Below are 14,254 nucleotides of genomic sequence, written 5' to 3' on the forward strand. Positions count from 1 at the left end.
TCTAGTCATCTAGTAATTACAGTGTGTGTATACCACGTGATAAATTGCGTCATAAATGCTACGTCGGAAGGCAATATTTTGATTTGAAAAAAGACTTTTAACAAAGATAACTTACTTTTCTTCACCATTTTGTATGAAAAAAGCGCAGTCCACGCCGCTTACAAGGGCCCTGCCTTCGATCTTTTACCAGAGTTTAATTGAGAGTTTAGTTTCTTTAAACACCTCGACAAACCTTTTCACAATACGGCCGTCTGACGAAGCACTGTCAAAACATTATTTTGGAAACAGGTTTGTCGAAGTGTTTGATGAAACTAATGACTTTATCAAATTTCGGTAATAAATCAAATGCGGGACTCTTTAAGCGGCATAGACTGCCTTTTGTTTTATTTCAAATGGTGTTGTAAAAGAAAAGTTATTTTTGATTTAAGTCTTCATTTTAAGCAAAATGTTGCCTTCCGACGTAGCATATATGACGTAACTTATCACGTGGTATACACACACTGTATTATATTACTTATAAAATGATATTCGCAATCCATGATTAGTTAAAAAGCCAAAAAAAGGGTAATAGGTGGCAGTTCTGGTAAAAATCGCGAAAAATAAGTGGCTATTAAACACAGAACAATTTGCGAATGCTATCAGGTTATCTTAAGGCAGTAATATGTCACCACAAGATAGTTCGCATATGTAAGATATGATTACAGTCACTTGAGAGTTAATAGGTCGTGATCATGTCAATGTTTCATGAAATAAACGGGTTTCATTGATAACGCTAGCTCGTTGTAATAAATACAAAAATTGCGATGACAAATATAATAATTATAGATATATACTAAACATCATATGTGGTCAAACTTGGATTAACTTATGACTTGGATACTAATTCTAAATTAAGTGGAATAAAGTGGAGTCTGGCTTTGGTTTTAGTGGTTTAAACTTTAATGCTAAGTAATTATTTTGGATAAAACAAGACAGTGAAGTGGCGTTTTAAGGGAAATAGAGCGAATATAAGTACATATGGAATAATATTTACAAAAAAACTGCATCGTTTTGTTTTTTCATTATTAATAAAGTAGAAAACATCTTAAATGATTAAAATATGTGTTCTTAACCTACATTAACCACGTTGTGCCTTGTACAGACGACATCTGACTTAACGCAACGTTATATATGGAAACTATGGATCAAATCATTCTAACAACCGATCCATCATTCAACAACAACACCGTCGAACCAGTTGTCTTCAATGTGATCCCCAAGTATATCCTCATCATAACTTTCATTAGTTGTGTCCTGTCCTGTTTGGGCGGGGTCACCCTTATCATAATCCACACGTGCGCTCTACCGCGCATTCGAAACTTCATAAGAGAGCTTTTGATCTGCTTAACGGTTTCCAACCTTTTCCACATCGCTGCAGACGTGTTTGGAGCATTCATGTATTACCTGTACGTCGAGCCTGACGTCAAGTGGCGTCCGTTTACAAAAGACGTCACGGTGGATGATTTATGCGTTGCTCAGAGTTTTGTATCGTCGTACGCACCCTTCACAGAGTTTCTTTGGACAACTGTGATCTCAGTTTATTATTGTTCTATGGTAAGTAAGTTTTTCATTGATTCTGTCTTTTTATAACATAGTTCGGATACATAATACGAGCGATTTTGAGTGATACAAGTCACAGTGTGTATATATATTTCTGGTATATGATGTTTTTTGAAAACAGTAAACTTACGCGTATAACTGCAGCCATATTTGTCTACTTTTGATTAGCTGTCTGTGTAAAATGCGGCGCCGATTTTTCATTATCGAAAGCACGGGCCCGGATGTCATTTTCAAGAGTTTTTTTCGTGTCGTATGCTATATTATACTCGATAATCAGGTTCAACTGTTTATTTGCTCAAATGCTTATATTAACTATAAATTGTGACAAAACAAACTAATTTGTACAGTTAAATTAATAAAGATATGCCCCAAAAAAACTTGCTTGCCGGACCGCTGGGGGGCACGGACCCTTTGTGCCCCCCCCCCACCCCCGGTAGATCCGCCACTGAGGGATGTACAACACTCCTGAAAATGCGCTGTAATTTATGTTCATTCGGAACTCCTCGGCCAACTTTATCGAAAACAACCTCGAATGTATATGGACGGTTTACAATGTCAGGAATCGGTACACTTTAAGTCCGCTGCAAGTAGATCGCATAGTAAATTAATTTAACAGTTAAACTTAATGAACAGAACAGAACATTTATTTAGATACAAGCATATACAGCTTATGATCATCAAAACAATCATCATAGCATGCACAACAGGACGATCTGATCTTTTTTCAGCAATCTTTTATCGCTGGTTTGCAGATATTAACACAGAAATTGGCTCATTTCAAGACAAAAAATATCTATCTATCATCACCAATCTATGCTCATACTTCTTCATTGTTTTAGCTCTTACGTTTTGAGTGGGTGTCAAATCTGTCGACCCGGTGTGGCCGTGTCATCCTTCACACAGTCTGTTGGGGTGTTCCAGGTATACATGCATATCTGCTTATTGCTTCGTCCCCAATAATTTCGTACCATCCCTTTAATGATTATTTTAGAATTATTTTAATTGGAATTTATTTCAAGTAGCACGTGACTTCGGTCTTAAATATATACATGAGGCTTCCCTTTGTTGTCCACGGAGCATCTCTTTTCATTATTTTGCTTTATTACAGTATTTAATTAAAAGTTAATAACATTATAAAATGTTTTATGAACTATTACAGTGTGTGTATACCACGTGATGAATTACGTCATACACGCTAAGTCGAATGGCAACATTTTGCTTAAAATGAACACGTAAATCAAAGATAACTTTTCTTTTACTACACCATTTTAAATAAAACAAAAGGCTGTCTATGCCGCTTAAAGAGCCCTGCCTTCGTTTTATTACCGAAGTTTGATAAGGTAATTAGATTCATCAAACACTTCGACAAACCTGTTTCCGAAATAATGTTTAGACAGTGCTCCGTCAGACGGCCGTATTGTGAAAAGGTTTGTCGAAGTGTTTTTAGAAACTGAACTCTCAAACAAACTCTGGTCAAAGATCGAAGTCGGCGCTCTGTAACCGGCGTAGACTGCACTGTGTTTCATTTAAAATAGTGAATTTATCTTTGTTAACAGTCTTCATTGGAAGCAAAATATTGCCTTCCGACGTAGCATATATGACGCAAATTACCGCGTGGTATACACACACAGTATTATAAAACATTCTAACCTTCCTATAAAACTTTTCAGTACATCGATATATAAATAACATGTTTTAAACCTCATGCAGTGGCGATATTTGATAGTTCTGTAATGTTTGTTATTTTGTGACGTCATGCATATTGTTTTGGCTTTGCTCCTTGAGTCAGGATTTATTTGGGGCTTATTTCCTTCCCCCTGTAGTTCCTTTTGTTGTATTAGATCTAGTTCCCTCGTGAATGAAAGCTTCCCCTGTAAGTTTTTACTGTTTTATTAGATATAGTTCCCCTCGTAAATTAAAGCCCCCTTGTAAGTTCTTATTGTTTTATAAGGTCTAGTTCCCCTCGTGAATTAAAGCCCCCTTGCAAGTTTTTATTGTTTTATAAGGTCTAGTTCCCCTCGTGAATTAAAGCCCCCTTGTAAGTTTTTATTGTTTTATAAGGTCTAGTTCCCCTTGTGAATTAAAGCCCCCTTGTAAGTTCTTATTGTTTTATAAGGTCTAGTTCCCCTCGTGAATTAAAGCCCCTTGTAAGTTTTTATTGTTTTATATGGTCTAGTTCCCCTCGTGAATTAAAGCCCTCTTGTAAGTTTTTATTGTTTTATAAGGTCTAGTTCCCCTCGTGAATTAAAGCCCCCTTGCAAGTTTTTATTGTTTTATAAGGTCTAGTTCCCCTCGTATATTAAAGCTTCCCCTGTAAGTTTTTACTGTTTTATTAGATATAGTTCCCCTCGTGAATTAAAGCTTCCCCTGTAAGTTTTTACTGTTTTATTAGATATAGTTCCCCTCGTGAATTAAAGCCCCCTTGTAAGTTCTTATTGTTTTCTAAGGTCTAGTTCCCCTCGTGAATTACAGCCCCCTTGCAAGTTTTTATTGTTTTATATGGTCTAGTCCCCCTCGTGAATTAAAGCCCTCTTGTAAGTTCTTATTGTTTTATAAGGTCTAGTTCCCCTCGTGAATTAAAGCCCCCTTGTAAGTTCTTATTGTTTTATAAGGTCTAGTTCCCCTTGTGAATTAAAGCCCCCTTGTAAGTTCTTATTGTTTTATAAGGTCTAGTTCCCCTCGTAAATTAAAGCCCTCTTGTAAGTTTTTATTGTTTTATAAGGTCTAGTTCCCCTCGTGAATTAAAGCCCCCTTGTAAGTTCTTATTGTTTTATAAGGTCTAGTTCCCCTCGTGAATTAAAGCCCCCTTGTAAGTTTTTATTGTTTTATAAGGTCTAGTTCCCCTCGTGAATTAAAGCCCCCTTGTAAGTTTTTATTGTTTTATAAGGTCTAGTTCCCCTCGTGAATTAAAGCCCCCTTGTAAGTTTTTATTGTTTTATAAGGTCTAGTTCCCCTCGTGAATGAAAATTCCCCCTGTAAGCGTTTAATGTTTGATTAGATATAGTTCCCCTATCGCATGTAAGTTCCCCCCTGTAGTTTACTTTGTCTTTGTATTGACTCCCCCCCCCCTCCTCACAAGCAAGTTCCCTAGTACATCTCGTTTGTCACATTCACATGCATGTTTCCCCTGTTGTTTCCATAAGTTTGAAATATCTAGTCTCTTGCATGCCAAGTACCAACGTTTATTCCAGGTATCGTGTGCGTTGTTGCCCTCTCTATGGGCGTGTTCGGCAGCACCGACACCCTGTACACGGGCCCCTGGTGCTGGATCAGGTCCTCCCTCTCCCACACGGATCAGATCTTTTGGATGCTCATCACCAAGAAACTCTGGGAGCTACTTGCCTATCTCAGTTTAGGAATGTGTCTTGTGGTGCAATTCTTGCAAACATGCAATGTGACGAAAAGGGTAAACGGTCTTTGATTTGTATTTCGTCTGCATGATGTCTCTTACAACCATAATGCACCAGTCAATTGTAACCACGCCCTTCCCTCCAGGTCCGGGGAATAGCGGGGACTTTGACTTTCGGTCTAGCCAAGCCCGGTAAAAACCCGCCCTGCGGAGACGACCTGCTGGTAAACCCCCGCAAAATGCCCACGCAACCCAGGCACCCTAAGTAAGGCTCATTCCCCGCTATATTTGGCGCGAAGACAAAACCATCGCATTCACCCGGCACAGCGGGGCTACCTGGAAGGTATAAACCTGGCCCATTTCCCCGGCTATCCCCGGTATACCCCAGGACCTTGGAAAAGGGGGGGGGGGGCGTGGTTACAATTTACTGTTGCATAACGTTCAACAATATTGCGCTGTCCGGAGAAATCCTCGCAGCACTTGCTTGCATTTGTACTTTTGATGGAAAAACACGCTAATAATAACGGATGGCCGTCTACAAACATTAGTGCAGTTGTATTCTCGGCTACTATTTATGCTCTAGGTGATAATTTCTTTCTTTAGCAATTCTTAAACTTTTAAGTTAAAGCTGCACTCTCCAAAAAATATGTTTATATCATAAAGCGTTAGTAACGCTTTTAGCCATTAAACATTAATTTTTGAACCAAAATATGAAAACAGCGATCTGATCATTTGTCAACAGTCCTATATCACTGGTTTCCAGACATTCACGCAATTGGCTAATTCCACGACAAAAATGAAAAGTTGTCAAAATGGTCAATCGGTGAGAGTGCAGCTTTAAATATTTCCTGGGGAAACATTACTTCAATTCTCATTGAATTTTCATTGCAGAAATTATTTTCAAGCTCAAGACTTCACAATGACTCCCCACAAAGGAGCGCCCCAGTATTTACAGGTGAAGGCAGAAGCACTCCGAATACACTTCGTCCCGGAGACCGTTTGTTCTTCTACGTCTGGTTGATTTTCATTGCTCTGCGTATTTGGGGGACGATCAACTTTTTCTTACATTTGGCGGATTTGGAGAACGGTAAACGCAGTTTACTTGTATGATTTTTTTGGGTATGTCTTAATTTCAACTACAATACTTCGCTTGATTGTGCCAAAGTTACAATCATTCGGAACATCTCGGCCATTTTCCATCGAAAACAACCTCGGATGTATATGGACGGTTTACTATGTCAGAAATCTTTTCATTTACACTGCAACTATAGAACGCGTAGTAATTTCAATTTAGCAGTTAAACTTTATGATTTTACTCTTGGGAATTTAAATAATTTATGCAATAAAATATTGAATAATATTTTAAATAATCTCAACTCAGGGTTCTTGAACGTTGGACATCACTGCTTTGGCCGTTTTCTGGGATGAAGGTGCACACACGTCTTGTCGGGTCCAGGGTTAGCAGTTTAAGAACCCAACTCGCTGCCACGCATGCGCGAACTGAACTAGATTTCTATACCGAAATATAACCGGCTAACTTATACTAATAATTTCACCACAATACATTTAGCTGACAATCAATTTAAACTTGGTTGTACAAAATACGTTAAACACTACAATTAATTAGCACTTTTATTTAGGGAAATTATGACCACTAGACCACGGATCCGCCATAAAATACTTTATAAAACGTTAAAGAGTCATTTTAATCTATGATATAATGGATGTTTATTTTTAGATATGCCAGAAAACGCTCATATATGCAAACACATACTTCCCCGGGAGTGCGTAAACAAACAAAAAAACATTAAACATCTGTTAAAATATATAAAAAAAACATATAGCAGTTTCTTTGCTTGAAATATATATTCACAATTTTAGATATTTTCGCTACTTTCACAATTCTTAGTGCCCTGGCCTCTTTCAAAATAAGTGGATGAAAATACTGAAGTGTAGTCGTTCGGTAAAGGGATTTGTACGTAACTCCAGCGTCTAACAATTTACAGCTTGCCATAGATCTTAAAACCATGTGGTTTATATGTCCTTGCTACCCGTACACTAACTTATTGTTGTTTGGAAAATACATTTTGTAATAATAACATCAGTTAGTTTGTTTCATGTGCTATTTCCTGGAAAGTAATGCTTTCACCAGTAAGCTTGTTTCATGAGAAATTGTCTGGAAAGTACTTCTTTAATCAGTTGGTTTCTTTAATGAGTTACTGGTTGGAAAGAAAAACTTCCATTTGTTAGCTTGTTTCACGAGTTATTCTTTGGAAAGTAATGCTTGCATAAGTAAGCTTGTTTTATGTGGTAATGTTTTGAAAGTTATTCTTTCATCGTTTAGTTTGTCCCATGAGTTATTGTTTGGAAAGTAATGCTTGCATAAGTAAGCTTGTTTTATGTGATAATGTTTTGAAAGTTATTCTTTCATCGTTTAGTTTGTCCCATGAGTTATTGTTTGGAAAGTTCGTCTGTTTAATGAGTTATTGTTTGGAAAGTAATACTTACATCAGTTAGTTTGTTCCATGAGTTATTGTTTGGAAAGTAATACTTACATCAGTTAGTTTGTTTCATGAGTTATTGTTTGGAAAGTAATACTTACATCAGTTAGTTTGTTCCATGAGTTATTGTTTGGAAAGTAATACTTACATCAGTTAGTTTGTTTCATGAGTTATTGTTTGGAAAGTAATACTTACATCAGTTAGTTTGTTCCATGAGTTATTGTTTGGAAAGTAATACTTACATCAGTTAGTTTGTTTCATGAGTTATTGTTTGGAAAGTAATACTTACATCAGTTAGTTTGTTCCATGAGTTATTGTTTGGAAAGTAATACTTACATCAGTTAGTTTGTCCCATGAGTTATTGTTTGGAAAGTAATGCTTGCATAAGTAAGCTTGTTTTATGTGATAATGTTTTGAAAGTAATACTTACATCAGTTAGTTTGTTTCATGAGTTATTGTTTGGAAAGTAATACTTACATCAGTTAGTTTGTCCCATGAGTTATTGTTTGGAAAGTAATACTTACATCAGTTAGTTTGTTTCATGAGTTATTGTTTGGAAAGTAATACTTACATCAGTTAGTTTGTTTCATGAGTTATTGTTTGGAAAGTAATACTTACATCAGTTAGTTTGTTTCATGAGTTATTGTTTGGAAAGTAATACTTACATCAGTTAGTTTGTTTCATGAGTTATTGTTTGGAAAGTAATACTTACATCAGTTAGTTTGTTCCATGAGTTATTGTTTGGAAAGTAATACTTACATCAGTTAGTTTGTTTCATGAGTTATTGTTTGGAAAGTAAAACTTACATCAGTTAGTTTGTTTCATGAGTTATTGTTTGGAAAGTAATACTTACATCAGTTAGTTTGTTCCATGAGTTATTGTTTGGAAAGTAATACTTACATCAGTTAGTTTGTTTCATGAGTTATTGTTTGGAAAGTAATACTTACATCAGTTAGTTTGTTCCATGAGTTATTGTTTGGAAAGTAATACTTACATCAGTTAGTTTGTCCAAAGAGTTATTGTTTGGAAAGTAATACTTACATCAGTTAGTTTGTTCCATGAGTTATTGTTTGGAAAGTAAAACTTACATCAGTTAGTTTGTTTCATGAGTTATTGTTTGGAAAGTAATACTTACATCAGTTAGTTTGTCCCATGAGTTATTGTTTGGAAAGTTCGTCTGTTTAATGAGTTATTGTTTGGAAAGTAATACTTACATCAGTTAGTTTGTTCCATGAGTTATTGTTTGGAAAGTAATACTTACATCAGTTAGTTTGTTTCATGAGTTATTGTTTGGAAAGTAATACTTACATCAGTTAGTTTGTTCCATGAGTTATTGTTTGGAAAGTAATACTTACATCAGTTAGTTTGTTCCATGAGTTATTGTTTGGAAAGTAATACTTACATCAGTTAGTTTGTTTCATGAGTTATTGTTTGGAAAGTAATACTTACATCAGTTAGTTTGTCCCATGAGTTATTGTTTGGAAAGTTCGTCTGTTTAATGAGTTATTGTTTGGAAAGTAATACTTACATCAGTTAGTTTGTTTCATGAGTTATTGTTTGGAAAGTAATACTTACATCAGTTAGTTTGTTCCATGAGTTATTGTTTGGAAAGTAATACTTACATCAGTTAGTTTGTTTCATGAGTTATTGTTTGGAAAGTAATACATCAGTTAGTTTGTTCCATGAGTTATTGTTTGGAAAGTAATACTTACATCAGTTAGTTTGTTTCATGAGTTATTGTTTGGAAAGTAATACTTACATCAGTTAGTTTGTTCCATGAGTTATTGTTTGGAAAGTAATACTTACATCAGTTAGTTTGTTCCATGAGTTATTGTTTGGAAAGTAATACTTACATCAGTTAGTTTGTTCCATGAGTTATTGTTTGGAAAGTAATACTTACATCAGTTAGTTTGTTCCATGAGTTATTGTTTGGAAAGTAATACTTACATCAGTTAGTTTGTTTCATGAGTTATTGTTTGGAAAGTAAAACAAACATCAGTTAGTTTGTTCCATGAGTTATTGTTTGGAAAGTAATACTTACATCAGTTAGTTTGTTTCATGAGTTATTGTTTGGAAAGTAAAACAAACATCAGTTAGTTTGTTCAATGAGTTATTGTTTGGAAAGTAATACTTACATCAGTTAGTTTGTTCCATGAGTTATTGTTTGGAAAGTAATACTTACATCAGTTAGTTTGTTCCATGAGTTATTGTTTGGAAAGTAATACTTACATCAGTTAGTTTGTTCCATGAGTTATTGTTTGGAAAGTAATACTTACATCAGTTAGTTTGTTTCATGAGTTATTGTTTGGAAAGTAATACTTACATCAGTTAGTTTGTTCCATGAGTTATTGTTTGGAAAGTAATACTTACATCAGTTAGTTTGTTCCATGAGTTATTGTTTGGAAAGTAATACTTACATCAGTTAGTTTGTTCCATGAGTTATTGTTTGGAAAGTAATACTTACATCAGTTAGTTTGTTCCATGAGTTATTGTTTGGAAAGTAATACTTACATCAGTTAGTTTGTTCCATGAGTTATTGTTTGGAAAGTAATACTTACATCAGTTAGTTTGTTCCATGAGTTATTGTTTGGAAAGTAATACTTACATCAGTTAGTTTGTTCCATGAGTTATTGTTTGGAAAGTAATACTTACATCAGTTAGTTTGTTCCATGAGTTATTGTTTGGAAAGTAATACTTACATCAGTTAGTTTGTTCCATGAGTTATTGTTTGGAAAGTAAAACTTACATCAGTTAGTTTGTTTCATGAGTTATTGTTTGGAAAGTAATACTTACATCAGTTAGTTTGTTCCATGAGTTATTGTTTGGAAAGTAATACTTACATCAGTTAGTTTGTTCCATGAGTTATTGTTTGGAAAGTAATACTTACATCAGTTAGTTTGTTCCATGAGTTATTGTTTGGAAAGTAATACTTACATCAGTTAGTTTGTTCCATGAGTTATTGTTTGGAAAGTAATACTTACATCAGTTAGTTTGTTCCATGAGTTATTGTTTGGAAAGTAATACTTACATCAGTTAGTTTGTTCCATGAGTTATTGTTTGGAAAGTAATACTTACATCAGTTAGTTTGTTCCATGAGTTATTGTTTGGAAAGTAATACTTACATCAGTTAGTTTGTTCCATGAGTTATTGTTTGGAAAGTAATACTTACATCAGTTAGTTTGTTCCATGAGTTATTGTTTGGAAAGTAAAACTTACATCAGTTAGTTTGTTTCATGAGTTATTGTTTGGAAAGTAATACTTACATCAGTTAGTTTGTTCCATGAGTTATTGTTTGGAAAGTAATACTTACATCAGTTAGTTTGTTCCATGAGTTATTGTTTGGAAAGTAATACTTACATCAGTTAGTTTGTTCCATGAGTTATTGTTTGGAAAGTAATACTTACATCAGTTAGTTTGTTCCATGAGTTATTGTTTGGAAAGTAATACTTACATCAGTTAGTTTGTTTCATGAGTTATTGTTTGGAAAGTAATACTTACATCAGTTAGTTTGTTCCATGAGTTATTGTTTGGAAAGTAATACTTACATCAGTTAGTTTGTTTCATGAGTTATTGTTTGGAAAGTAAAACAAACATCAGTTAGTTTGTTTCATGAGTTATTGTTTGGAAAGTAAAACAAACATCAGTTAGTTTGTTTCATGAGTTATTGTTTGGAAAGTAATACTTACATCAGTTAGTTTGTTTCATGAGTTATTGTTTGGAAAGTAATACTTACATCAGTTAGTTTGTTCCATGAGTTATTGTTTGGAAAGTAATACTTACATCAGTTAGTTTGTTCCATGAGTTATTGTTTGGAAAGTGATACTTACATCAGTTAGTTTGTTCCATGAGTTATTGTTTGGAAAGTAATACTTACATCAGTTAGTTTGTTTCATGAGTTATTGTTTGGAAAGTAATACTTACATCAGTTAGTTTGTTCCATGAGTTATTGTTTGGAAAGTAATACTTACATCAGTTAGTTTGTTCCATGAGTTATTGTTTGGAAAGTAATACTTACATCAGTTAGTTTGTCCCATGAGTTATTGTTTGGAAAGTTCGTCTGTTTAATGAGTTATTGTTTGGAAAGTAATACTTACATCAGTTAGTTTGTTTCATGAGTTATTGTTTGGAAAGTAATACTTACATCAGTTAGTTTGTTTCATGAGTTATTGTTTGGAAAGTAATACTTACATCAGTTAGTTTGTTTCATGAGTTATTGTTTGGAAAGTAATACTTACATCAGTTAGTTTGTTCCATGAGTTATTGTTTGGAAAGTAAAACAAACATCAGTTAGTTTGTTCCATGAGTTATTGTTTGGAAAGTAATACTTACATCAGTTAGTTTGTTCCATGAGTTATTGTTTGGAAAGTAATACTTACATCAGTTAGTTTGTTCCATGAGTTATTGTTTGGAAAGTAATACTTACATCAGTTAGTTTGTTTCATGAGTTATTGTTTGGAAAGTAAAACTTACATCAGTTAGTTTGTTTCATGAGTTATTGTTTGGAAAGTAATACTTACATCAGTTAGTTTGTTCCATGAGTTATTGTTTGGAAAGTAATACTTACATCAGTTAGTTTGTTCCATGAGTTATTGTTTGGAAAGTAATACTTACATCAGTTAGTTTGTTTCATGAGTTATTGTTTGGAAAGTAATACTTACATCAGTTAGTTTGTTTCATGAGTTATTGTTTGGAAAGTAATACTTACATCAGTTAGTTTGTTCCATGAGTTATTGTTTGGAAAGTAATACTTACATCAGTTAGTTTGTTCCATGAGTTATTGTTTGGAAAGTAATACTTACATCAGTTAGTTTGTTCCATGAGTTATTGTTTGGAAAGTAATACTTACATCAGTTAGTTTGTTTCATGAGTTATTGTTTGGAAAGTAATACTTACATCAGTTAGTTTGTTCCATGAGTTATTGTTTGGAAAGAAATACTTACATCAGTTAGTTTGTCCAAAGAGTTATTGTTTGGAAAGTAAAACAAACATCAGTTAGTTTGTTCCATGAGTTATTGTTTGGAAAGAAATACTTACATCAGTTAGTTTGTCCAAAGAGTTATTGTTTGGAAAGTAAAACAAACATCAGTTAGTTTGTTCCATGAGTTATTGTTTGGAAAGTAATACTTACATCAGTTAGTTTGTTTTATGAGTTATTGTTTGGAAAGAAATACTAACATCAGTAAGCTTGTTTCATGAGTTATTGTTAGGAAAGTAATACAATCATCAGTAGATTTTGTTTCAAGAATTGTCTATTGGAATTAATACAACAATTAGATAGTCTTGTTTGGAAAGTAATATAAAAATCAGTTAGTTTGTATCTTGGGTTATTGTTTGGAAAGTAATACAAACATCAGTTAGTTTGTATCTTGGGTTATTGTTTGGAAAGTAATACAAACATCAGTTAGTTTGTATCTTGGGTTATTGTTTGGAAAGTAATACAAACATCAGTTAGTTTGTATCTTGGGTTATTGTTTGGAAAGTAATACAAACATCAGATGCAAACATCAGTTAGTTTGTATCTTGGGTTATTGTTTGGAAAGTAATACAAACATCAGTTAGTTTGTATCTTGGGTTATTGTTTGGAAAGTAATACAAACATCAGTTAGTTTGTATCTTGGGTTTTTGTTTTGGTAGTAATACAAATACCTTCAATTTTTTTTCAGAATTATTGTTTTGATATTTAAGATGCACTTTACCTTCTAAATGAGTAGAACAACGGTTAATACAATTGTTTTAACTTAGCGAAAAGGTTGAATAAATATCGAAAATAATGGTTCTTATGCCGTGTTTAATTATAAAAAGGGTTCAGAAAACGCTGTATTTCTACCTTACTAGACGTTAGTAGATCACAGTAAAGTTTTTATGACCCACCAGTCATTTAATATTTGTGCGTTTTCAGCTATTAAATTCACGGTTACGTTCTTGTTAACAGTAATTAATATTTGTCACAAATGAATTATTTAGTTATTAGTTAAAGGTTTATCACTCAAACTTTATATTTTATATTACCACTTTAATACTATAGCTTCAGTTAGTATCGTTTCATGATTTACTTTTATTGATTTATACAGGATCCTACAGAAACACCTTGACTGGAGGTGAAACGTTTTTGTCAGCCATGCAAGCTTTTGGTGACACCGGGCAAGCGTTTGGGAACTTCGTGGTATTGTGTCTCTGTGATAGGGAGGTGCGAAACTCCATTTTGTGTCGGAGGCTTAACAACAGTGAACATGAAGGCGTACATTTATTGAATAGTGAGAGGTTTTCCAAACCAGAAACACGCGTAAAGAAATTTGAAAGTGAAGCCTAGTTTGAAATTCAGTCTATTTTGGACAGTATTGAGTGAATTATCCTGGACATTTTCTTTTGCAATAGATATATTTTTAGTTTTATTCACATGGCAAATAGTTGTGTTAACTCTTTTGCAATACGTCGTATCTTGTGGGCTTACATTCGGCGACGATTTTAATTTAAAAAAAGAACGACGCCAATAAATGACATTGTAAACTAAGTACAGGTTACATCGGCAATAAAATATTTTATGCAGTTAAGAACATTTCGAATAGCATAAAATAACCTCCGTTGTTTTAAAGATTGTCATTGGCGTTGTTTTTTAATATTATTTCTACGAAAAAATCATTATGCCTGTATATGCCCTGTTTTGCAAGGAATGAATATGAAAACAATTAAATTCAATCGCAGACATGTATGCAATATAAACATGATAATATCTTGACAGATAGTTCGAATAAGAATATAAAGCCCGATTTAAAAAGCCAATTCAGGTATCAATAGTTTACCAAAA

At 33.7% G+C, this 14,254-nt stretch overlaps 1 protein-coding gene across 1 annotated transcript; it reads left to right on the forward strand.

The window, feature by feature from the left end:
• Positions 1-873: 873 nt before the first annotated feature.
• Positions 874-13,957, forward strand: LOC128246610 (G-protein coupled receptor 157-like). The gene is made up of 5 exons (XM_052964901.1): positions 874-1,593; positions 2,439-2,520; positions 4,791-5,005; positions 5,840-6,035; positions 13,521-13,957. The coding sequence occupies exons 1-5, from the start codon at positions 1,171-1,173 to the stop codon at positions 13,757-13,759; spliced, it is 1,155 nt and encodes a 384-aa protein (XP_052820861.1). The 5' UTR covers positions 874-1,170; the 3' UTR covers positions 13,760-13,957.
• The last annotated feature ends 297 nt before the right edge of the window (positions 13,958-14,254 follow it).

Source organism: Mya arenaria, chromosome 9 (assembly GCF_026914265.1).
Source record: "Mya arenaria isolate MELC-2E11 chromosome 9, ASM2691426v1".
NCBI classification, from domain to species: domain Eukaryota; kingdom Metazoa; phylum Mollusca; class Bivalvia; order Myida; family Myidae; genus Mya; species Mya arenaria.